At 39.0% G+C, this 26,314-nt stretch overlaps 2 protein-coding genes across 2 annotated transcripts in view; both read left to right on the forward strand.

The window, feature by feature from the left end:
* jakmip3 (Janus kinase and microtubule interacting protein 3) overlaps nt 1-14,115 on the forward strand; it is a 29,265-nt gene extending 15,150 nt beyond the window's left edge. Inside the window, exons 11-24 of the mRNA XM_015377046.1 lie at nt 543-647; nt 1,471-1,599; nt 1,696-1,779; nt 2,304-2,366; nt 5,465-5,563; nt 5,840-5,938; nt 6,119-6,172; nt 6,471-6,536; nt 6,885-6,953; nt 9,215-9,292; nt 11,361-11,594; nt 12,918-12,983; nt 13,075-13,134; nt 13,979-14,115. Of these exons, the coding sequence (XP_015232532.1) occupies nt 543-647; nt 1,471-1,599; nt 1,696-1,779; nt 2,304-2,366; nt 5,465-5,563; nt 5,840-5,938; nt 6,119-6,172; nt 6,471-6,536; nt 6,885-6,953; nt 9,215-9,292; nt 11,361-11,594; nt 12,918-12,983; nt 13,075-13,125 (1,197 nt within the window). The 3' untranslated portion in view covers nt 13,126-13,134; nt 13,979-14,115. The remainder of the gene's footprint in view (nt 1-542; nt 648-1,470; nt 1,600-1,695; nt 1,780-2,303; nt 2,367-5,464; nt 5,564-5,839; nt 5,939-6,118; nt 6,173-6,470; nt 6,537-6,884; nt 6,954-9,214; nt 9,293-11,360; nt 11,595-12,917; nt 12,984-13,074; nt 13,135-13,978) is intronic.
* An 8,789-nt stretch (nt 14,116-22,904) lies between these two features.
* Nucleotides 22,905-26,314, forward strand: part of dpysl4 (dihydropyrimidinase like 4) — a 19,293-nt gene continuing 15,883 nt past the window's right edge. The window contains exons 1-4 of the mRNA XM_015377091.1: nt 22,905-23,045; nt 23,968-24,056; nt 24,142-24,326; nt 24,403-24,567. Coding sequence (XP_015232577.1) covers nt 23,016-23,045; nt 23,968-24,056; nt 24,142-24,326; nt 24,403-24,567 — 469 coding nt within the window. The 5' untranslated portion in view covers nt 22,905-23,015. The remainder of the gene's footprint in view (nt 23,046-23,967; nt 24,057-24,141; nt 24,327-24,402; nt 24,568-26,314) is intronic.

The raw sequence follows: 26,314 nt of genomic DNA on the forward strand, positions 1-26,314 counted from the left end.
TAAAAGCTTTAATTCAGTCTTCACAATAAAAGCTTACATTCTGGTGGGAAAGGAATTAACTAATTAATTCCACCACAGTTTCTTAAAGATAAATATAAGAAGAGTTCCACATATATTTGCTGAAATCCAAATTCAGGCGTGAAAAACACTATTCCATAGTAAATGTTTTCACCATGAACCTCATGAAACAATTATCTACAGAAGCCAATGTACATAACTTAGAGTAGAACAACTGCCGTGACAATGTTTACTGTTTATTTAACATTACAGCTCAGCTCAGAAGATACAAAGTAATATAAAGTGTCTTATTTTAGCAGAATTGTAACTGTCTTTCTGGGTCTAGAGCATTTTTTTTTCTTAAAACTCATTTTTCAGTAAGTAACATTTCTCAAGGTTTATAAATTAGTCAGAAACCACCTTTTAGGTTCTGTAATACTAACAATACTTTATACTCAAAAAGTGTGTTCAGTAAGACTCTTTCTAAAGATACCTTTTTTCCTAGTTACATGAGGTGTCGGCCTCATGTGTGTTTGTGTCTGTAGGTCATAGAGACATTTTATGGTTATGATGAAGAGACTTCAATGGATTCTGATGGATCATCTTTGTCCTTCCACACCGACAGAACCCCGGATACAGAGCCTGATGAGGTAAATACACAGAACTTAAACACATATCAGATCAGATCTGAGTCAAACTTCTTAATGACCTCAGGAACATCAGCCTGATTAATTCAGGTCCTGATGGTAACTCTCCATATGAGAGATTCAGACCAAGAGCTTGAGGACTTTAAAACAGAGATAAGCAGCGGTGGTTCAAGAAAAAATGTACCAGGGGGCCAGGAGGGGGCCAGTGTGTTTTCATAAGGGCAACAGAAAGGCATGAAATACAAAACAGGCAAGGGATTCAAATATATGAAGATAGCTGCATGAAGTGAAATTTCTATTTAATTAGGTTTAATTAAATTTCCTTGTCTTATTAGGTCAATATACATTCATAATTTAGGAGTTTTAAATATTTTTTACTTAATTTAAGTTAAAACAACCGTTTTCTATTAAATCTGAATTAGAACTCAAGAAAAACGGAGAAATTCAGGAGTATTTTTTTCTTATTTGTTTAGAAAAAAAAACATTAAGCAGATGAAAACTGGGGTCATATATCAATGGCACTGAAGCTATCACCTTATTGTTTTTAAATAAACATTTTTTTTTAATAATAATTTTAAAAAAAAGAAATAGATCCAAAGGATCTATCACTAACCATGTCTGTTTCATCATTTCAACTTCGTTGAGTATTATGTCTTCGGTACAGGGGCCATAACAGGGGCCAAGATATGATCTTACAGGGGCACTGGACCCCGTTTGCCCCTCTCTAGAAACGCCCATGGAGATAAGGACATTGTTACCTTATTACCGTATACACAGTGAACAAACATTAAACAGATTTTTTCCTGCTTAACGATGCTGGTTTCAGGCTTGTGTACGAGAGGAAGCAGAGCTTCGTTACCGCCAGCTTACTCAGGAGTATCAGGCTCTGCAGAGAGCGTATGCTTTGCTGGCTGAGACGTGTGGAGGAAACTATGACGCTGAAAAGGAGATCAAGGTGGGGTGACCTTTGAGCAAGGCAGCAGTGTACTGCTTAAATGACTCTGATCACACACAGGGTGACGTTTTTTTTTTTTTTTTTTTTGTGTTTCAGACCAGAGAGCAGCTGCTGAATGAAATCAGTCTATATCAGAGCAGAGTGGCAGATCTGGAATCAGCGCTGAAACATCAAGGATTGGTAATTGCAGTAAATCAGATAGAAATGAAGGTCATGATAGACGCACAGATTAGTCAGAGAGTCGGGGGGTTCAGCCGTTTGTATGGGGATAGGGCCCGGACATCCTTACATTCATTTCTCATCTAAAATGTGTTTTATACTGGTTTAAAATTGGACCCCTCAGAAAGTCTTTATATTTATGAAATGAATAATAAAACACTGATTTTAAACTATAAAAACAATGATATAATGATAAGTAGGTCCATCCTTAAACTCTAATCCTTTCCTCTCCTTTAGGAATAGGAAGAAATTATGTTGGTTGTTTGTACAGGAAGTTTCCATGCTTACTGTCATCTTTAGATCATTATAGTAGTTAAAATAAATCACATTTATACTCTAGTTTTATTAATGTAGAAAATGTTATTTATAATATCAGCAGATCCTGGGATTAGTGAAAAGACTAATGGAACCTGCTGGAAGGTGTCTGTTGATCTATGCTGTGCTTTTCTTCAATCCATCTCTCCATGTATGTTTGCTGCTCTCAGGACGTGAAGTGGGTGGAGGAGAAGCAGGCGCTGTACCAGAGGAACCAGGAGCTGGTGGAGAAGGTGAAGCACTGATTTGCCCTGTTTATTGAAAGTCCTGTTAGTAGGACTTTATAAGATCTTCTAAAAGACGATGTGCTAACAAACTTTGCCATAAAAGTTGGTTCAGATTGTTTACTGAACCAAGACAGTGTTTAACAGAGGAGAGATAACAACTGCAGTATGAAAGTAAGCATTTTGTTGTGCTGAGTCATGAATGATGCCAATTATCTGGGCTTGAAGAGCAGGACAAAGGCTTTGTTATTTCTGTAAGCAGATTATTAAATTTTTTAATAGTTATTTTTCAAGGAGAGCTTGGTTTGGCTTGGAAGTTAAGAAAAAATTACAGAGATGGACTATAGCTATATCATATAACACAAGGATGGAGCAAGGGGAAAGTTTTGGGACTAACTAATGACCAATGAATCCAGGTTATATAGGACCATTTCACAAACCTTGTCATAATCAGGGGACTTTACAAAGATAGTTTAATATCTTTGCAGATCATGCAGTTGGATTGGTAAAAAATGTTTTCTATCAAAAGCAAACCAGATGATTGCAACGAGTCTTTGGCTTTGCGAGATTCTCTCCTTCTGGATGGCATGTAGAAATTAATTTGCATTGTATTGTTGGCTCTACAGCAATCTTTCACACCGAGAATGCATGCAGCAATGATGGAGAGGAAAATCTTCCTTTTAACAGGAAGAAGCCTCCAACAGAAAGAGGCTCAATGTGAGCAGCATTCAGCCTAATCCACCTGGTTCAATGAAATGGAAGAAGACAGACAAGGGAATATAGAAGCACTGATCCATAAATACTTTCTATGTTAGAAGTGATAACGGTAAGCTAGCTCCATAGGTGGTCTGTCTAGGAAAGAAAAAGTTGAGCAGACAAGGGAAGAAAGAGAGTACATAAACTGAAAAAAGTGTAACATGTAACTGTTCATTCAAACTAATGCATTTCACTCTAAACTAGATAAAATTATTGATTTGATTGTGTAACTCATTCTTTTTGGATTTTGTGACATCAAGTTTGATTTAACCTTAATTAAATACACGTAGAAAGGACCCAAAACAAAGTTTTTGATTTCTCTTAATATTCATATATTTATCCATGGCCTGCAAGTTATTTTTTTTTGTTTGAGTCAAATGTGAAGTGGTGCAGTGGCTAGCACTGCTGCTTTGCAGCAAGAAGGTTGTGGGTTTGAATCCCGGCCTGGAATCTTTCTGCATTGAGTTTGCATGTTCTCCCTGTGCATGTGTTGGTTGTGTAAATTATCCTTAGGTGTGAATGGTTGCATTGTGCTGTGATGGACTGGCAAATGTTCAGGGTGTATAGAGTTTGTAAGATGGGAAATGGAAATTACTTTTGAAGTAAAGTCAAATGATATGAGAAAAATCTAATTTTGTTATATTTCAATTTCTATACAAACATTAATTATTGTTAATTTAGTTAAAAGTATGTATATTAGATTGGTCCAATGTCAATATATTAGTGTGGTTCATCAACTGAAATGTTTAGAAAATCATTTGGAACAGAGCAAAGATTTTAAGTTGTGTCAAGTGCAGTATTATTGTTTACATCAACATAATATAATCAGGTCATAACAAGCAATTAAATTCAGATTTTGTAAAGTCAAATATTTTAGATGTGATATCATGACATCATTCTTTTTAGTTTGAGCAAGGTTATACTTTTTCCAGTGTAAAGTTAAGTCACATTTAAAGCTGAGCCCATAACTATACACTGGATAAACGATCTAGAAATTTGTATTTACCCTTAATTTGAGTAGTAAATGTAATAGTTTGCCAATGGAATGAGGATTTTTAATCTGAAAATAAGATAATTAGATAAAATGCACTGGAAATAAGACAATGCAATTGTATTTTCTTATTTTAAATGTAAATTGTCTTGTTCTATTAGAAAAATGTCTGTTTAACATCCTTAATTCAAAAACAAATGCAGTTATTTTAAGAAAAAATAGATTCATCTATCATATATAGAAGGGGGACAGAACTAAGCATTGAAAAACAGGCTAAACTCCAACATCTCAAATCAAAGGTGTGAATAACCGCAGCAAAGCTAGTATTTTGACGCAGGGTTGTGTCACAGCCACACAGAAAGAGACCAAAGTCAGCTACTATGACAAGAAACAACAGACAGAACACAAAGTTAGGGTCATACTAACAGGGACTACATTATGGGAGAAAAGAGAAAGATTGAAGCAGAATGACGGAACCTGATAGGGTTATCGTTAAGAAGGTTTCTTAACTAAAGATTTCCTCATAGCTGCCTTAAAAACTCTGTAGTTCATATTCCTGTAATAGAGATAAATAAATCGTATATAAAATGGAGGTGGAAATCAGAGGGAATGCTTTCAGTATTTAACACTAAATCAGATTGGAATGGAGAAGGCTAAGCTAAAAATTTAAATCAACAACCTTGTGTGCGATAAAAGGTTACATGCAAAAATCTAAATTTATATCAATTATTTCCTAAAAATTTGAGTGTGGGAATTTAAAGGTTAGATGTATAAAAGAAGTGTCACTAGTAAATGGCTTTAGACGTATCAATAAATCAGACTGAAAGATTGTTCCTACTCCTCACCCAGGATTTCTGGGTGAGTAAAAATTAGACCATCTGGGGGGAGTTGCCTCTTAATATAACCATCTTGCTGCATCCAGCTTTCTTTAAGACAACATAAATCTATTTGATTATCACATCTTAAGTCATCACTAACATGCTCTTTGAAGACAGAGATCTTATTGAACCACATTTAAAAGTTTTTATTTCTCAGCTATATTCATGTTAATTTTAGTTAGATTATCATTATTTATCCTTTGGAATTGTTTTCTAATTTATTAATAAAAAATATATATATATTTTTTTTGTCATCACTGGTTAGATTAGAGTGGGGTACAGATAAAATTACAACAAAATTTAGATTTAGATAATCAAAAACATTTCCCTTGTGTCTTCGCAGCTTAAGGTATATTGACTGTGTTGAACTGATATTTTACTATTTCAAATCAATTTTGTGGAGGTAAGAGGTTGTGGGACATGTGGACTGAAGCCAGAACAACTATTTAAATGTTTTGTGCTGATTTGATGGTACCTCTCAGGTAAAACAGATGGAATTTGAAGAACTGCGTCTGAGAAACGACATTCAGGATATCAGAGACCAAAATGAGCTGCTGGAGTTCAGGATGTTAGAGCTGGAGGTAAAAATTTCCACTTCCTTCATTATCAACATATACATTTATTATTGTGTGTCTGAAGGTGTGTGGGTGCGTGAATTCCTGTTTGGCCATGTGAGTGAGAACCATTTTTATTATATTGCAATCAAAGTGAGGTCCAGTTGTTGCAAAGTGTGAACATTTTTCTTGTCCTCACAAACTATTTAGCAATGGGTTTGGTTTGAGGCTAAGGTGGGGGTGGGTAGGGGGTGTCCGATTAGTAAAAATCTTTCAATCATTGTCTCCTTTTCCATGAAACAGGAGAGGGAGCGCCGCTCACCTGGTTTAAACTTCAAACATCTAATCTTCCCAGAAGGTCTCAGCCCCCTTCAGATCTATTGTGAGGCCGAGGGGGTGACGGTGAGTAACCGCACATCCAAAACCCGGACTCAGCAAACATCCCAAATAGACTATCTACCGGAACCTTCCTGTTTTCTATGAAATCTACATCTATCCTCTTATGTGCATGAATCTGGTCCTGTTCCTGGACAGTCCTGTCAGCTCATGAACTTACCTGTGGAATAACTTCTGTTCCAACAGGACATTGTCATCAGTGAGTTGTTAAAGAAGTTGGACATTCTGGGGGATAACGCCGTAAGTGTATGTTGAATTTATCTTGTACATGTATGTGTATCCATTCCCCCCTGTGTGTGCTAAGGAATATGTGCCCAACCTTGAAACTTCCCTTTTGAAATGTTTTACACGTTTAATCCATCCATCAATTTTCATGCTGAGGAGATAACTCAGCCATTTGATTCAGGCGTGTTGGACCAAGGATGGATATAAAAGTTGCAGGATACCGGCCCTCAGGATATGGAATTGCCCACCCCTGTCCTAGTCTTAAGTGAAACATGGTGATCTTGCCTGCTTTTGACATGTTTTCTCCCTGCAGAATCTGACCAATGAGGAGCAGGTGGTGGTGATCCATGCCAGGACGGTGCTCACTCTGGCTGAAAAGGTATGAACCAACTGAATAGGCTTTCAATTCATTCAGTTGTTTGGTCTTAACACATCAGACAATAGATACACATTCAGCCTCACAACTATACCTTATAATGGACATAAAATGAAAACATTAAATGGATTATTGAGTCTTAAAAATTGTTTTTTTTTTTTTCTGCCTAAGATACCAATGCTACCTGTTAGTTGAAATTCATCTATAGGTTTCATCTTGAAACAGGAATGGGAAGAAGCTTGCTTGAATGTTGCAGATCTTATCTTGTCCTGCAGATGGAGCCAGCGGTCACTCCACAGTCCTGCAGTGCAAATCAATCTCACAAACACATCTCACTTTCTAATCTTCCAGTGGTTGGAGTCCATTGAAGTGTCAAAGTCAGCTCTGCAGCAGAAGATGCTGGACATCGAAAATGAAAAGGTAAAAATAAACCAAAAAACTCGAATTACCTGTCACCAGACTTTTCTATTGCCACCATCATATGTTCACATGTTTGGATTTCTGTATGTGTGGGACAGAACAGCTCTGTAATCACATTGGACAAGTAGGCTCCATCTCAAGCACTTTCGTGGACTTAAAGGAACCTTTGAGTGAACAGATTCACGTTTTTTAAAGGCTCTACTGATGTGGATGAGACAACTGAGGCGATATCATCTGATATATTTAAATTTAATAAGAAGAATAAACAAAAAGAGGATGCTCTGCACAGGAAACATACAGTTTGGAGGACAAAGAGAACATCAGATAAAATAATTAAGAAGGAAAAATATTAAAGACAAGTTTCACAGTAATGATCTGAGGGCTGCATGGGAGGGGATGAAGATTTAGCCTACCTGGGACAGGGAGAACGTTCAGCCATTTAACGATGGTGGTTTTGCAGCAATGCCAGTGTTTTCTTTATGCAATGCCAGGAACAGGCCAGGCAATCTCGGCTAAATGTTTAGAATGAGGAAGGTTCTTGATCAGCGGGTCAAATTTACCCTAATGGAGAAGGTACAAAGCAAATTGATTGAATGCAATTTACATGTAGGTTAAGAAAACAGGTAGAAGGTGCTACTGTCACTGTTCCTGCTTACANTTTTTATTTAATTTTTATTAATGTAGCAAAATTATGCTTTTCTCTTTTAACATTGAATTCCTCTTATCAGTACGGATGCTCACATCGAGCATAAAAAAGGGCATATCGCATAGCACCAATGACACCTGACCAATAGTGTCCCTACCAAAGTTAAAATCAAACCTACGCCCTTGGATGAAGATTTAGCCTATCTGGGACAGGGAGAACGTTCAGGCATTTAACAATGGTGGTTTTGTCTTAAATTTGAAACCTGGAAATCCACTGAGAACTAAATTATTTATTTAATCTACTCAGCAGAAAAGCCAGTGTTTCCTTTATGCAATGCCAGGAACAGGCCAGGCAATCTAGGCTAAATGTTTACAATGAGGAAGGTTCTTGATCAGCGGGTCAAATTTACCGTAATGGAGAAGGTACAAAGCAAATTGATTGAATGCAATTTACATGTAGGTTAAGAAAACAGGTAGAAGGTGCTACTGTCACTGTTCCTGCTTACAGGAAAATAAGTGCTAGGCTTTTTATTTGTAGACTTCTCCTCATACTTTTAACACAATCCAGTCACATGATGTCAGATGGTGCCCTCTCCAAGAAAGGTTTTCTCTCCATTCTTTATACAAACGACTGCTACAAACAAATCTGTTCTAGGATGGAGGGGTCCATGATGGTGCATCAGACATAATGAACTAGATGACTAGATAGTGAAGTCCTTTAACAATTACATTCTGACATTGGATGTTCCTCCTCTAACCTCCATATTATCATTAAACATTTGCAGTTTGAACCAATATGGAGCTCCAATTACCCTTGGTGACATAGGCTAACCAAGATTTTAGTTTGTGCAATGCCTAACAATGAGAATCTGATCGTTATAGCTGACAGGTTTTCAATCAATGCAACCGTTGAAATAAGCAGCTCCTCTGCCTGACATCCATCATGGTTGTTATGTTATTGCTTATAGCATACATGTGTAATTCATGGTTATGATTGTTGTGATTGGTGATTTTTTTCTGATGCCCTCCACTGACGTATTGTCTCTGCTAGGCTATGATACAGTGACTGTGATGTATCCCCTGTTGTGCTGCAGATAACAGCTTTAATCTGAACTTCTTATGACAGTTAAAACTTTAATATTGTAGAAGCAGTTGGATTTATTTAACTGTAGCTTATGTGAAACAAGTCTTCATGACATAAAGCTTTACATCTATCGAACTGTGATCTGATCATTAGAGCCAGAATAAAAGGATAGATACATGGTTTAATGTAAATGGGGGTGCTTGGACACCAGTTTTCTAATAATTTCTTACTAATGTTTGTAGTAAAAACCTAACAAAGGTATAAATAAACAAGTTACGTAACGTTAGATCTGACCACAACATCAGTAACAAGGACCCTTTATTTACGTTGATCAAGAACAGGATCATTTATGACATGTTTCTTCATCAGGTTTTACAGAAATGTTTGTAGCATGAAAATTTAAGTTGTTTCCTCACTTACTTGAACTTTAAGGCCATTAATAAATAAATCATTGCAGCCGACATTGTGAATTGAAACCAACACAGATTCTCCAGAACTCAGCTCCAACTTAGTTTATCTGACTTCTCCGCAGGATCTCTTCAGAAAACAAAAAGGTTACCTGGATGAAGAGCTAGACTACAGAAAGCAGTCGATGGATCAAGCCCACAAGGTCAGTCTGAACACATTTTGTGATGCTCTTAGATACAACACAAAGACATTTACACTGAAAAACAATCTACTTTATGATCTTCTGATCGAGAATCTTTATCCTCACTTTGAAATGAAATTTACAAATGTAACTACGGTTCTGTGAATCCCAGATGACCACCAGAGGCCGGTGCTGAAATCATACAATGTTCTTTTTGCGCATGCACAGTTCGAGTGATTACACCAACAAAGCCATACCTGTGACACCGCTATATATGAAGCTATATATGAAGCTATATATGCTGGCGCATACAGCATATATAGCGTATATAACAAGAAGGCATAGTTTAGTGTACACACATAGTAGACTGGCATACTAAGAAAAACTTAAAAAATTTCAAAAATATAAAACACAAAGTTAAGAGTATAGAACTGCAGTATAGTGCGTATATAAAGTGCAGTTGGTGTTGCTCAGGCAGGTTATTGGTGGTGCTGCCTAAAAGAGGAAAAGATGAGTAAGAGAGAACCTATCACCGTGCAGGATATGTGTCATGGCTCAGAACTGAGGGCCCAGAATCTGAAGCAGACAGATTTGTGTCATCCACAAAAGCATTTATTATTGTACATAGGATCTGCAATTCAGCAACAAAGGTGTATAAGGTTGGAATCTCTGTAGAGGGAAAAGTCAGGTTAGTGAACACGTAAATCTGACGGAGGGTGATTAAGAGCGTGTGAGTCCCTAACCTGGTTTTAGAGTTCAGTCTGTGCCCAGAAGGAGTAGAATCCAGCTGGATGGCTAGCAACAGGTGAATGCTGCCCAGAGAGTTCCAGGTTAAGTCCACAGGGAGAAACCGACAGGATTTGAATCTTATATACCTGATCGGTCTGAAGACAGATCAGGCATATAAATCTGAAACAGTAGTAGGCAGGATCAAAGGTCAGAGGGCAGAAGTGGTGAGGACCAGGCAATCCGAAAAACAAGAGAAAACTTTCGCTGAAGGCTCTAACAGGCACTGATGACTGGGAGCAAGCAGCTTAAACAGAGGCAGAAGCAGATGGATAAGATGAACAGTGATTAGAAATTGGGCGGAGCAAAGCAGGTGAATGGAATGAACCATTAAACCAGTCATCAGGGCCAAGATCATGACAATATGGTTTTGAAGTTATATAAACCTTTTTTAGAGCAAATCTTTGTTTACTAATGATCTATTTATTGCTATTAACATTACCAGAATTTTAACTACTGATTTACGAAATTCTTCTAACAATACATTTAAATGTATTTCATTAAAACGGTTTTATGTTTTTACTATCAAGCTAATCTAAAACAAATGTTCTTTTAAATACATTTTAGTGCATCACATTTGTGTGTTGATGTGTGTGTGAAGCTGAGTGTTTATGACTGGAGGTTGTAAATGTGCGAGTTACCTGGATGGAAAGTTGGGCAGAATGTTTGACTTCAGAGAGAGGTGATTGTTTTCACATCTCTGGGGGAAAAGCTGTTGTAGAAGCGAATTGTGTTGCCTCGGGTCATCGTGACCCTAAGCTCACAATAATTGAGAACACAGAGCAAGCAGTCTGGGAGCCACGTACACATTTTGGCAATGACAAGTGTTCACAGGCTTGAAGCCACATACTTATTGGCAGTAACAATGTGTTCACAGGCGATAAGCCGAGTACAAGTCTTGAAAAACAAAATCATTAGGCCCACTCAAAGGCCCACTCGCACGCAATCCGGTCACAAGCCAAGAACTTCCAGGAAATGTTATCAGAGCGTCCAGTCGTGCACATACATCCACACAGTGCAATGTTGAAACTATATAAACGCCCAGATTTGAATGAGGAGTTGAGAAAAAGCTAGATGTGTTCTGTTGAAATGTTCAGCGCTGTGTTACGTGTACTGAGGACAGCATGTCAATTTGATCTATAAAATAAACGCTTCTTCTCCCGTCCTGGGGCAATCAGATGATCGACTGAAGGTGTCCTGATTTTTGACCATTGAAAACCACCACACTGTTTGTTAAGATAAAGGTTTTACCTCAAAGACCCAAACTATCTGAAAGATTTTTCATGGTCTTTGTATGATTCAGAGGATCTTGGAGCTTGAGGCCATGTTGTTCGAGGCTCTGCAGCAGGAGGATGCTTCCAGGACTCCGGGACTAATGAAAGGAGGGAGTCGGTTGTCTGACATTTTGACAGAAGACGAGAAAGACGAGTTGAGGAAAGCCATGGATCAGTGGAAACGATGTGTGATGTGTGAGCTAAGAGAAAGAGATGCACAGATCCTCAGAGAAAGGATGGAACTACTTCAGCTCACACAACAGGTGAACATCTAGCTTAATAACAGTTATATTTGAAAATGTCACAGTCTGGTTAATAATCCTTAACAAATCCAGTTTAATCCAGTTGGAATGATCTATCTATGCCCATGAGTAAAAAGCTGCCTCTGGAAACCAAAAGATTTAATGAAATCTCCATTTTACTGTAAAACCTCCTTTAGACAAAGCTGGGTAACATCTGAAAACCAACTTTAAGTAAATTCCCAACTGTGGACAACTGTGTGCAGTTTTTTTACCCAAACCTTTTGGGCATAAAAACTGCTGAGAAGCTTTGATTTCTAGCATCCGTGATATATTATACAGATGTCAGCATTTAGTCCTTAAGGACCACTGTCCTGCACATTTTAAACAAAAAGCAATGAAGCAAAAATGATGAAAAGTGGTCCCCATGTCCTCCAGCAGTCTAAGCCTATAGCAACTTAACTATAAAGATAGCTCAGGATAATCTGAGCACTCTAACTATAAGCTTTATCAAAAAAGAAAATGTTTTAAGCATTGTCTTAAAAGTAGACAGGGTGTTTGCCTCATGGAAAAAAAATGGTAGTTGGTTCAATAGGAGAGCAGCCTGATAATAGATCTGCCTCCTATTCTACTTTTAAAAATTCTAGGAACCACTAGTAAACCTGCAGATTGAGAACAAAGTGCTCAGTTAGGAACATAAAGAGCAATCAGGTCCCTGATATAAGATTGAGCTTGGCCATTCAAGGCTTTACATGTTAGAAGGAGGATCTAAAATTATGATAAAATTTTTAAATTTTGGAGAGAAGGTAGAATAAGAGAAATATGTTCCCTTTTTTCTTTTTTTCATCAGAACTCTGGCTGCAGGATTTTGGATCAGCTGAACCGTTTAATTCCAGTAGACCCACCTTGAAGTAACAAATGCATGGACTAGTTTCTCAGCATTCATTACCCCTGAATAAGATATCTCTAATTTTTTTGCAATATTGTGCAGATGAAAGAATGATGCTCTGTTTAGCTTGAAGCCAAAAAGTTAGCTATATATTCCTAAATTCAAAACAGGGTAGGACACAGTAGATGAATAAAATATGCAGCCAAGCAGTGGTGGGTAGCCAACTTTATAGGCTACTCAAGAGCTAAAAGTAGGCTGCAATAAAACTACTCCTAAAAATATATTCTTTTTATCAAAAATTTCTCATGCAACTAGTCACTACCAAACTCTGAAACTCAGCACCTGTGTGTTCTGTGATGATGTTTATAAACGGCTTTGGAACGAAGCTACAACACAGGGAACACGAAAAAGGATGATGATGAAGGAGATGATGACAATAATATGTTTGTATTAAACAGAGGAACAAGGAGCTGGAGGAATGTATAGAAGCACAGAAACGACAGATCAAAGAACTCGAGGAGAAGGTAAAAAGCATTAATGTGTACAGTAATATAACCCCATACAGAACCAACTCCTTCCCACTATCAGCTCTACTGATTCTTTCCTTTTTTCCAGTTTCTGTTTCTATTTCTATTCTTCTCTTTGGCCTTCATCCTCTGGTCTTGAATGCAGCAGGTGAGTCGCATATTAGGCATGTGCAGTTTAAGGTAATCTGGAGATGTTCCAGGAGTTAATGTGATTGCAGGGATTATAGGGAACATCTAATCTGGTATCCAGAGTTTACCCAAACTGGAGCTGACTAATTTTTATTTCTCAGATTTCACCCCCAATTGTGTGTTAGAGGAAAGTCTCAGCACATAAATCTGATAGCTGGTGGGGGGAACCATTTTACCCTTGTTGAATCCAGACAGCCAGGATTCCATTCTTTGAGATGAATCTGGACCCAGCCGGTTAGGTTGAACAGATCACTGACCCAACTATAAGCAGCTATCAATGACAACTAATTTAAAAAAAAGGGCTGAGACATGAAGTCAATTTGGAGACAACTTTTCAATAAAGGATATACCTCACTTAAAATCACTGTGATCAAAGACAACTGATCAATCTGATATTAAGACTAAAATACTGTAAATGCAAAATATTTTTTATAAAAAATAAATAATTCAATATGAAACAAAAATATCGAGAAGTTTATGAATGAAATATTTTCCTCTCAAAATAAACCTGTTCATCACATAATAATTTATGTGTGATTTAATTCAGTTTTATTCAGTTTATAGAAATAAAAGCTAACATTAAAAAACCCATGAACAGACCCCAAAATAAAGATTTCAACAGGAATAGAACAAAGGACAAGGCCATCATCCTAATCATATTTCATTATAGGAATAATTCAAGAAAATTAAGAAAGTTTTTTAGCTTTTGGTAGCCATGTTTCACCTAGATGTTTTGTCTTGCTGTTTTACCTTTTCATAGCAAATATTTTGACCTTTTTGGGGTTTTTTGTCTCTTTGTCCAGTCCACCAGAGACCACCAGGTGAACACTCAGCAGCGTGGGGTCAGTCTGAAATGGAACCACAGCAGCACCGCAGGATTTTGCAGGCCTGAAACCAGCGGCAACAAAGCACAACTCTACTCTTCCTGCCGTCAGCTGACCGCTGCTTTGTTACGGTCAGTTTCGGTACTGCCTCAGAGATGAAGAGTGGTTTCTGAGGTGATAAAGGAAACCTGAGCTTAGGCCGGTGATACTTGGAATGACAGGAAGATGGCCAGGGTTTAGCTTAAACTGTTCCGTTTAAGAGATTTGAAAAGCAAAGCTGTGATGATGTGAGTCCTGATTGGTCCAGTGACACCCGTGGACTGCAGAGAACCTTGTATTACTAAGGGAGAATTGAAACCAATAGGGGTTTGTCTAAGTTCACTAAACTGCCGTTAGGTGTGAGCGTGTGCGCACGCAATGTTGCGTCTCCCTGTGTTGCCCTTTTATTAACTGGTGACCCCTCCGGGGTGTACCCTGTCTTTTACCCAAAGACTGCTGAAGTCAGGCAACACCTCCTAACCCCCACCCACCCCCCAACTCCTTAACCCTGATTGACAAGTGGTAGAGAGGATGGAGTGGTTCGTCTCAGAACTACACACTGACATCGGAATCGTCTTCACCACATTCACAGAGGTCTGCTGAAGAAGGAAAATTCAAACAGTAGGAATCTTTCAGTGTATTTGGAACCTGATTCCTTGACTTGTCCCAGCTTTGTCCATTAGGGGAGAAGACATCAATATCCCCTGAGTACACTATATGCAGACATAAGAGAGAGTTTGTGATGTCATATATGATCCCTGAAATCTTTGCAGAAATGCGTGCATGAACGTGACATGCATGTGTATCCCAACATGGATAGAAATGTGGCCATATGGAAGCAAAAACTCATTGCCAGAGAAGAAAGTTACAGTTCAGCTTCTTCGCCAGGTGCTGGAGGTGGATCCAACCTCCTCTGTGATTACAAGCAGAACTTTAAATGGGAACTTTTAAAATCCAAACAGTGTTTACCTCGTGGGAAAAAAGCGTATTTTGGTTTCACTCCCAAAATTGATGGTGGATGATACCTTTACAGAGTTAGACGAATTTATTAAGAGATGAAGTTTTTATTCTGCTACTGGAGATAATCACGCAAACCTGAGACATAGACATTTAAATACAGAAATCACTGAATATTTTGTACTTCTAAGTCACTTTTTTTATTTTTTCTAATTAAAGTCATCCTTCAGATCAGCTTTAGTTTGAAGCTTGTTGTCATCATCAGTTTAAGAGTAGAAAGAGCACAACCTCTGTGTAGATCATTATCATCTTCAGCCCCAGCGTCAGGATCCTGATTCCAGACTTTTATTACCCCAGATTCTATTTTTCTACCCTTTGCTGTGAGTCTGTAAAAGTCTGAAGTCATCACTGAGAATAAAATGTTGGACATGAAATCTTAAGTGTTTGTGTTCTGTTATTAATGATGGAAAACAGACAGAAAGAGTTCAGATTTCATTCATCTATAACTGTAAAATATCTACATGAAGGTTGGTGTGTACTTATTGTTTGGCCAACAATATAAACAGAACCTCGGAGCAGAGTTGGTCAGGCCTGGTTCTGGCCCATCCTAATAAATCCATACAACAATTTATTTAACTAAAACAAGATATCATAGACTCAATGTGTGGTACCAACACCTTACTAGTAAATACACATTTGATCTTTTGGGAGCAGTGATCTTAAAAGTAATGGCAGTATGGATGAAAGGATATAGCTCAGCTTCATGTGTGATGTAGAAGATATTGTCCATCAGTGATTTATTTTTTTCTTAGTCCTTATCTCTCTTACCAATTTCACTCTGTCCAGGGTGCATCTTAGAATAGAGCTGGTTCTCCAAATAATTTGCTGCTCCAACATACCACACCACAGAAGATGGCTGATCACATCACAAACTAAAACATTTATAGAGGTATCCCTTCTGTAAAACAGGTATTTGTCTCTTCAACAGGTGAGTCTGCTTTTACTGTCCCTGTTAATCATTTACTCCAGTCCAGTTTATAGTTCCAGTGAACACGCATATACTTAAAAAGAGTCCATTCTTCTTTAAATCAGTCCCTTGGATTTTCACCACTGTAAATGAGGTGGGTGTGTACTGCCGAAATCCACGATCGGATGCTTTGTTTTTCTCCAGTTGATAAGGTGGGTCTGCAGGCACCAGTCTAAAGTGTGGTGGTAAATTTGCAGGGGGATTTACTCAACATTTACCACCTCATCCTGCCTCCAAAAACACAACCATCGCTAGCCCCACATGCAACTGTCCTGTAGCTCCAATGCCAGTCAACATGATGTGCTTCAAATGGATCATCTTGTTAGTGTAACAAATTTAGAAAAGAGGACCCAGTATTCAAGGTGAGACGGACAGTGGGATTATTCAAAAATGCTGATGAAGGTTCTCAGTCATCCAGGACTCCGCAGTACACCTACCTGTACACCTTGTGGACAAAGGACATTCTTTTGAGGACCAGAATGTTCACATCCTGGATAAAGAAAATAGGTGGTTTGAGAGGGGCGTGAAGGAAGCCATCTATGTGAAGAGAGAAAAAACAACTTTAAACAGAGGTGGTGGACTCAGATTCCAGCTGCCATAAACATACAATTCAATCATAGACATGATCCCTTCCAGATATCACCAAACCCCCCACCCCATCACAGAGGAACGAGGGACCTACCCGCTCCAGCCGGTGAACAATACCTCCTTAACGACCAACTCTTAAGGTATTACAGGAGACAATCCCCGCCTTAACGGCAATCCCCCCCCTTTAACGACCGACCCTCAGAATCATAGACAGGTTTCAGATATTACAGGCTAACGACGGAACCAAACGACCCATTCATTGGTTACCATTTGCATGTTTCCAAGCCATACAACGCTTTGTCTATATAAGACTCAAACTCACTGCGGATCCAGACATTTGAATTGAGAAAGCTTCCTGGAGAGGTGGCGAAACGTCTTCAAATCTTGGAAACCAAGTCCAGTGGATATTTTTTGAATTTTTACGGAATGATTATTCAAAAAGCATTTATATAAAACCAGCTAATTGGAGAAGCAGTTGCTACGGCGTCTATCGCAGGAAAATCTGGTTTAACAGATCATATCGTGCCCAGAGAACGAGGTAGGATCCAGCCTGTGGGCTGCCAACAAAATGTAGCGGGTGGCGCACAGAGTGTCCCAGATGCGGAGAACATGCAGAAGTCCGGAGCCTCAGAGGTCCAGGTGTCCAGCACCCTTATGATACAGGAGGTCTTCCACAACTGTTGCACTGATCTTAGCATCAGGATGATGTTGAACATAAATCCCAAGATGTCACACAGCTGATCTGCACAGCTCCTTAGGACCCTGGCGCCAATGCCTTTTGGACCCAAAGCAAACCTCTACTTTCAGCCTTTGTTGCTATTCGTAACCTGAAGTGTTATGATAAACAGGGCATGGTCCATAGTCTCTTTAAACAGTAGGCATGAGGGATTACTGAGAGACAAGAGGTATGCAGTTCTGGGATGAGAAGCAGGCAGTTGTAAAAGACTATGCTGCCTGCAGCATAGGAGGCCCTATATTAACAGGCTGAAAGAGATCCAGGTTGTGATCCTGGAGGGAGGAAGGACTGAATTTTAGACCTCTTTGTAATTGGCATACAACAAAACCAGTGTTTTATTGTCTGCAATGTTCACGGTAACATACTGAGACATGGTGTGTGTGTGTGTGGGGGGGGGGGGGGGGTGCTTATGCTGATGCTGGTAACAGTAGTGTCACAGGAGTGTTTGCTGATTTGGGGAAATACTTTGTTTTCAAAAGGTTGTTTATATTCCCACTGAAGACAATAAAGTCTCATACTAACAACAATTTAATTCCTTCACAGCGCCTCTGAGATTCTTGCACGTTGAGATCTGCACTATCACAGCCATTGTTGGCTCTGAGTAGAAGAAAGCTACGCATGTTAGTCTGGTGTTGCAGCAGGTAACCAAATCTTGGTTAGCATGTTTCCTGCTTGGCTGCACCCTGGTAAGGACTGCTAATTTGTCCACTTGGTTAGGATTGAATCTAGAATTTCCCATTATGATGGAATGATGGGTCTGTACCTTTTCCATGAGTTGTGACAGCTTCTCTTGATTTGTATCATGAACCTTCTTCTCATTATCTCAGAGGGTATTGCATGGTCACACTTGCAGTCTCCAAACACAAATGTCGAATATAAAGATAAAATAAACAGAGTTGTCCACAACAAGGTTCTCTCCATGAAGGGAGAAGCAAGGTGGGTGAAAAAAACAACTTAAAACATGGAATCCATTGATACAGTAAGCCAGTAGTATGATGGGCTCTGAGAAAAAAACAACAACTAATCACTTAAAATTCAAGGTTCTGTAGGGAGATGCTGCTCCAAACAATTTCAGTTCAAACTATTTTTTGTGGGGCTTCTCCAAAATCAAGCCACAGTACTCACGATACAATAAACACCACTTTCATTAGTGGTTTCAGTGATTATATCAATGGCACCTTAACAATTGTTTATTAAAGGACACAAAGATGAATCATGTTCTGCTTGTGCAGAGATAGTGGGTCCTGTCTTCTAGATAGATAACTTCTAAAGACCCGCCCAGAGAACTAACTGCAGAAGGATCCTAAAATCATCACAACCATTAACAGCCAAAGTGAGCACGCCACAGTGATCCGGGAAGGTCGTTTTAAACGTGCAGCAGTTAGAACTTGGTCATTGTGTGTGATTTAATGAGAGCTGACAGAAGAAGAGCTCCAGTTCAGGCTATAGAAACATCTCCGCATCAGAAGGAATAAGCACTGACCCTCTTTCTGGCTCTGTTTTTCTGCCTCTGTGAGGTCAGTAGCTGAGTGTTTTCTGTGTTTCTGAGGTCTGGCAGCTTCACAAGAGCCTGCCACTATGTATTACGAACACTGTGTTTTACAGTGTCTCACATCAGTAAGTCAACAAATGGTTGCCTTGACACGCAAGTGTGTGTTTCTGTGCAGTAAATTAGGGTGTGGCTAAGTATTTGTTATCTGTGGGGACAGTAAGGTGGATTTGCTACTTAGTGGGGACTTAAAGGTTCTTATGGGGACCAGTCAAATGGTCCCTTTAAGAAAAATTTCTCTACTTGGGTTGGGGGATAGGTTTAGGATTAAAATGTGAATAGAGTTTAGGTTACAAATGAATGAGAAATTAATGGAAGTCAGTGGAAAGTCACTATGGAGATAGCAGGACACAATGTGTGTGTGTGTGTGTCTGGGTGAGTGTGTGTTTTAAATCTTCCTGCTTACTGAAGCCGAAACAGTAGAGGTCACATGATCTTAGTCAACCTTTTTCAACCAAAAAAAAACATCATTTGTCATCTTCTTTTATCAGAAAAGTTATGGAGTCAAGGTTGTTTAAAAAAAATACACACACACACACAAAATTAGAAACTCAGAACTTCAGCTGGTTGTTCAAACAGATCCAGAAATGTGTTTTCTCTCAGGCTTTAATTAGTGTCTCCCTCTCCTTATATTCGATTGTTCTTTTCTTCTCTGGATTCCTTTTGGGTCAAGGCTCCCTCTCTTCTTCCCCCTCTCAGTTTATGCCAGTGTCATAAGCCTTAGCTCCTCATCCTCCTGCTCTCCTCCGAGTAACTCACTTATTCCAGCATGTCTGAGAAGAGGTTTTGTCAGGAAGATGACTGCTCTTCAATCCTTTCTCGGCTCGGTTCCGACTCTCCGCGTCCTCGAATGAAGTTCGGAGGGATGTTCTGTAGCGTGGAAGGAGCTTTTGAGAACAAAACTCTGAACTTTGAGTCGTTCAGTCCTCAAATGCAGCGACGTGGAGGTGCTCGGACCCAAACGGAAGGCCAACGAGGAGCTGCAGCAGGAGGAGGGCAGACTGTAGTCTTTCCATCTGGACACACCTACGGCAAGAAAGAGGTTCATGTTTCTCATTTTTACCTGTTTTTATTTATAGAAAAAATACACTCCACCAACAGATCCCCACATAGACAGTACTAGGAGTTTATTGCCAAATCCATCTGATTTATAAAAATTTATAATTTAGACTATTGGATCTTTTGAACCTATATGATTTGTCCTACTTTAGCTCTGTGTGCAGAAAGCTTTTAGTCATGCAGCATTATGAAAAATTATTTACCCTCTGAGAGATCTTTGTTGGTTTTACTTTTCTTTCACATATATAATTGTCTCCCATTATTCAACAAGTTTAATATCAAATATGACAGGGTTGTCAAAAATGCCTACTGAAGGTCATCCTAGAGTATCCTAAATCCGGACTTTGACTAGACCACTTAAGAGGTTGGTAAAACCGCTGTTTTGCTTTGGACCATTGGCCTGCTGTAGATGAACTCCAACCAAAGAGGAAATGTAAGTTAAAACAGCCTAAACAATGTGTTATTTTAGAATATTCTCCCCTTTATTAGATTATCAAACCCTTCAGTAGAACTGGATAAATGTCCCATCATAAGGAGTAGATGTTTCTATCGTCGTCTTAGTTGTGAACATCATAAAAACCTTGAGTTTCAGGGCAGATTGGTCACCTTAAAAATCACAGCGGTAGAGATTAAAAAAGTCAAAGGATGAAATCCCATCAGGCAGCTGGAATGTGATTTCCTATTTTATGCCTTAACATCAGCCCACTCAGGGGCTCATCAAGTTCCCAACATCTGTTACCATGGAAACAGGAGGCATTTGGGAAGTGAAGTCAGCAAGCTGAAATAGGTAGTTCCCAAAAGGACGGAAATGGAAATGACCCAGAAATTCTCCATGTTGTTAGGATAGCAGCAGATAGCATTACATTACATAGAATCAACTTTACAAGCTGCATTAGCGAGGTTTTTATCCATTATTAATTTATTTTTTACTTGAGCCATGGCTTTGTCAAGCACTGGAGTGCATTACAAAGACGCATCAGACTATGCCTGTTTAAAAAGATAAGAAGTGAAGGCAGCTGATATTAGAATAGATTCATTCCAAGTGGACAAAATCAAAGTTCAGGATAAGTAAACAGGGTTGCTTTTCTCTTAAAATGACTACTGGTTGTTTATATCAGTGTTATATGCATGTGTGGTCTTTATTTGTCATCTCAAAATTAAAATGATTATAAATATACCATGATTTGAAGATGATTCTGTTAAATGCACGTATTTAAAAGAGATTTGTACATTTAGAAATAATAATGAGGCTCTTTTGATCTAGTTTCCATATTTTACATTGATGTTTCTTTACATTTTTTAAGCTGAATCACCTTTTTTGAACATTTAAAAATGTCCTCACTGCTAATAAAGTGATTAAAGCAAGTCTGTGCTGAATTAGATGACTTGTATTTCCTCTGTAATTTGGCCAGCCTCACTCGCCAGTGCTTGATGCTTAGTTGAAAATTTTACTCACATTCATCTCATTTGATTTTTGGTTCTATGTAAAGCTACCTACAGACCAGCAGAAGGGTATAGGAAGTCATTTATCCAAATTTACCACTCTCTTTTCATCATGGAAACTGTAAGCATTACAATTATCCAGCACCACACAGCTATCTTCCAGACCACCTTCTGCTCATCCCTCCTAGTCTGGTTTAAATCTACAACTAAAAAGGACAAAGTCAAGACTGAAGATCTAATATTTGCCAAGCTGTCCTTCTTATACCATTCCACAGCCTGGAAACATTGTTATAAACCCATCTCACCAAGGTAACAACCCATTCCACTGTCTCTCTTGAGCACCAACAGGTTCAGGAACAGATTCTGCTCAAAAGCCATCACCCTAATAAACAGCTGACTCTGATTCAAAGTGTTAGGATCAACCCCTGTGCAATAACCCAATAATTCTACCTTTATTCAGCTTCTGTTTACTGGGTACCACTTATTTATTTAATATTTAATAAGTTAATTATGCGTCATTTGCTCTCGTCTCATAGCAATACTGTCCTATTGGTTTAGTCTGCCCATTTTGGTCAGAATATACACTATTGACAAAATGGGCAGACTAAAACAACAGAGCAGTAGAACATGAGCAAAGTCAATAAAAAGTGGTACTGTAACTAGTAAATAGGACCTGACAACAGGGTAGAGCAGCATGCACAGATAAAAAAGAAAGTGCACATATAGCATGTCCACATCCAGCATCTTAGCACCTGTTCTCTCCGTGCATGTTTGGATTCTCTCCAGGTACTCCAGCTTCCTCCCACTTTCCAAAAACATGACATTTTGGGTCAACTAGCAACTCCTAATTGGCCTCAGTTGTAAATACATATATATATATATATATATATATATATATATATATATATATATATATATATATATATACTTTCCCCCTTTTCCTCCAAGTTTTGGGTCCTGGCAGCTTAAGGGTTCTGCACAGTATTTTGCTCTTCCTAGAACTGCACTTTTCTGGACCGATATGTCAGATGTATTTTCAGGAAATTGTTGTAACCAGGGCCCCAGTGACCACGGGCACCACTGATGCCTTGACCTTCCAGCTCTTCCCTGAGCCCCTGGTATTTCTCTAGTTTCCCATGTTCCTTCTTCCTGATGTTGCAGTCACTAGGTATTGCTATGTAAACCACAACGTCTTTTCTATGGAAGCGAATCGTTACCATATTTCAAATAAATGCTTTTTCATTTTAAGAATGTGGTTGCATTTTGTCCACCACCGCAATGTCTGGTTGGTTTGCCATTACCATTGATGTAAAATGGGCTACTGGAACAAGAAGGAAATGGGGGAGATGTGATAACAGAGTTCTGTTGGAAAAAAAATAAATATATATGGTCACCCTATATATAATATATATATATATATATATATTTTTTTTTTTTTTTTTTTTTTTCCCAACAGTACAAAAATCTGATGCCTTTACTTTGAAGTACCTCAGCGGAAGCGTGTTCCGTGTGTATTAACGGGAGCATGACGTCATAAGCGGCTAGAACAACAATAGCTGTGTGTTTGCGTGAGTGCAGCAATTGATCAGCTGATCAGGACCGATCCAGATCCCTCAGGATGTCCTTTCAGGCCAAGAAGAGACCCGCGGTAGGTTCTAATAGAACCGACCTGAGCACCGGTCTTAGCGGGAGCTCCGGCTGGCCGGGCCGGTGATGCTGAAGCTCCGCCTGTCTGGCAGGGAGCTGCAGGGAGGAGACAGCCAGGCTGCAAAGCAGGAGAACCAACCGAACTGTTTAATGAGGGCGTCTACAGCTGCTGAGCCCATTAGCTCACTCTGCCTCTGCTTTGCTCAGTTCGGTTCCGAAAGCATTGTGAGGGGTCTCTGCTGTCTGCAGCGCGCTGCGTTCAGGGGGAGTGGGATGTTGTAGCATCCTGCACTGAAAGCTGCTTTTCCTTACAACTGTCTGGTTGCAGAAATGTCATGTTTAGCTTTATTTTTTTAGCTTCATATAACCTGCCTGGAAAGGTAAAATCAGCATCTGACATGTTAAAGAACTAAAACAAAGCCTCTTTGTGATTCCCTGCATGATAGAAAGGGGAGCACATTCCAGGTGGGTTTTCCCATAGACACCATGGAAATCAGATTCTCATCTGATGAGACATCTGAGCTTGGAAATAAAGTCACATGAAGCTTAGTGACCAAGATGCTGCAGAGTCCCCAGGTTCTCTTGATCTGAGGAGAACTCCAGATTACATTCTTTGGTCCTGGATTGAATCCTGATTGGATCTGACCCCGTCTTTAGATACAATATTAAAGAAATATGACCAGTAACCAGTTCCTTGCGTCACCCCAATATGCTGGAAACTATGAGCTTGTTTTAGAGGAAAGCAGAACTCCAGACCTAAACCTGTCTCCAGGATTCATTGTTGTCCCTTTTTAGTTGAATGGGGTCAACTGTTGCACTGTTCATGAGTTGTCCTGTTACTGACAACTTAAAGTAGGTCCTAATTTGGTGAAACCTCCTCCTATTCTTAATTTACCCATCAGCCTTTCTCTCTTTGTTTCCAGGGCGACCGTCTCATCATCAAAGGAGGAAAGATTGTCAATGACGACCAGTCTTTCTATGCCGATGTCTACATCGAGGATGGTACCATCAGGTAAGTATTCACTCCCTCCAACAGCTGACCACTAGGTGTAATCATGATCACCTCTAAAATGATGTAATTTCCTGTTTGCTGACAGACAGATTGGCGAGAACCTGATTGTCCCACCTGGTGTGAAGACACTGGATGCATACGGTCAGCTGGTAATCCCTGGAGGAATCGACGCAAACACTAACCTGCATACTCCACAGAAAGGCCTGAACCCATGTGATGACTTCTACCAGGGAACCAGAGCTGCCCTGGCTGGAGGAACCACCACCATCAGTCAGAGAACATCAATAATCTATGAATACTACTAGTTATTCTGAATTGTTGGCCTCATTTATGTCTTTGTCTGCAGTCGACCATGTGCTGGTGGAACCAGGCGTTGGCTTAATGTCAGCATTTGATCAGTGGAAGGAGGTGGCAGAGCAGAGGGCGTGCTGCGACTTCTCCTTCCACCTGGACGTGGCACGATGGCACGAAGGCCTGTATGAGGAGCTGGAGACACTCGTCAAGGATAAAGGTGATTATTAAAGATTAAATTGGTAGTATAGAATATAGAATCAATCCATCCATCCTTTTTCGACACTCTTATCCCTACTGGGGTCGCAAGAGATGTCAATGGGTGGGGACAATATAGAATAGAATAGAAAAATTCTATGCATGACAGTGGCTAAAACAGATATTAAGAAGATATTAGACATAGCATAAAAAATGTATGAATAAAAAAGGGAATAAATAAGCTTTAAAGCTGAAGAAAAAACATATCAGCAAGGGAAAAATGCTGCAATTAATAACATGCAATGCAACATATTTTGGTAGAAATGCAATGTTCATTTGAATAGAAGAAAGATAGCAGCCTATTTAGAGAATGATGTGAAGAAAATGAGCAATTTGCATCACCACAAACAAACACTTTCAGAAAAGCTTCAAAGTCTACAAATTGATTTTGGCATCTAAGAGACATTGTTAATGATTGTTGATCAGATCAAAAAACAATGGCACCAGCAGCTGTTTGTAGACACCTATTGAGTTGATTGGAGTTGCAGAATATTGTCACTCAAGTCAAACATACTAAATTGATCGTGAAGAGGAGGTAAATAATCAATCATCACCATTGTAGCATTAAATCGATGACTAGGAACGAGACGGATAAAAAAAAGACAAACTGGTTTTCCTAAAATGCTATTGGATGGAAGAATGGCAGTTAACAAGTCACTCTAGATGGCTGTTTATAATTTTTTGTGGAACACTCTTGGGGGCGCTGTGGGCAGTGTTGGCTTCGTGGGTTAGAGCAGTGCGCTTGTGCCCTAAGAAGGTTGCAAGTACCAGATTCGATCCCCACAGACCGCCACTCTGGGTCACTGAGCAAAACCCTTAACCACACACTGCTCCCCGGGCGCCGCACAATGGCAGCCCACTGCTCCCCAATAGGATGGGTTAGATGAAGATGTACATTTCTCCAATGTGAGATCAATAAAGTTCGATTATTATTTATTATTATGAGTACTAATTTTATTAAATAAATGTGTTTAGGCACATGTGACTGTGTATATTGTCATATGTACATAAACATATTTATTTGCTCACTTAATAAACATTTGGAGTGGTATTAAATCAGAAGATAAACTGAAATCTGGAAGATTGTTAATGCTTCTTGACTATAGGAAGAAAGAAAATGATTAAATGTGTTTTACTTCATACCCAATTACAGCCATAACCACTAAATTATACATCGAACAATTACATTCATCTATTACATTAAGTCATAAATTGTAATATCTGCATGGTAAATGTGTATTGACTATAGTACTGATTGTAGTACTGGTTATAATAACTGTAGTACATGCTTGTGTACTTCCAGTAGTATTGTTTCAATGCAGTGCTGACTTTAGTATTGACTATAGTACTAATTGTATTATTGATTACATTGAATAGTGCAGTACATACTGTTATACTTCCAGTATCAGTAGTAAGAAAAGTAGTTAAAAAAAAGTTGTTCTTCTTTTACTGACTGTATTATTGTCTGTAGTGTTGATTGTAGCTTTGATTATATTGAGTATAGTACTCATTATAGCAGGGGCGTGCACACATAGACACTAGGTGGTGCTAAAGCACTAGGAAGTTTGCCCTCTATCAAAGAAAATGCCCTTTTGAAACTCGTTTTTTTTTTTATTATTATTATTTCTATTATTAAGATTTTCTGAGGTCGGTTTTGAAATGATCTTTCGAAAAACCTGAGCCATGAAAAACGACTGAAACAATGCCCC

The sequence above is a fragment of the Cyprinodon variegatus genome, unplaced genomic scaffold, assembly GCF_000732505.1.
Source record: "Cyprinodon variegatus isolate N-32 unplaced genomic scaffold, C_variegatus-1.0 Scaffold146, whole genome shotgun sequence".
Classification (NCBI taxonomy): Eukaryota; Metazoa; Chordata; class Actinopteri; order Cyprinodontiformes; family Cyprinodontidae; genus Cyprinodon; species Cyprinodon variegatus.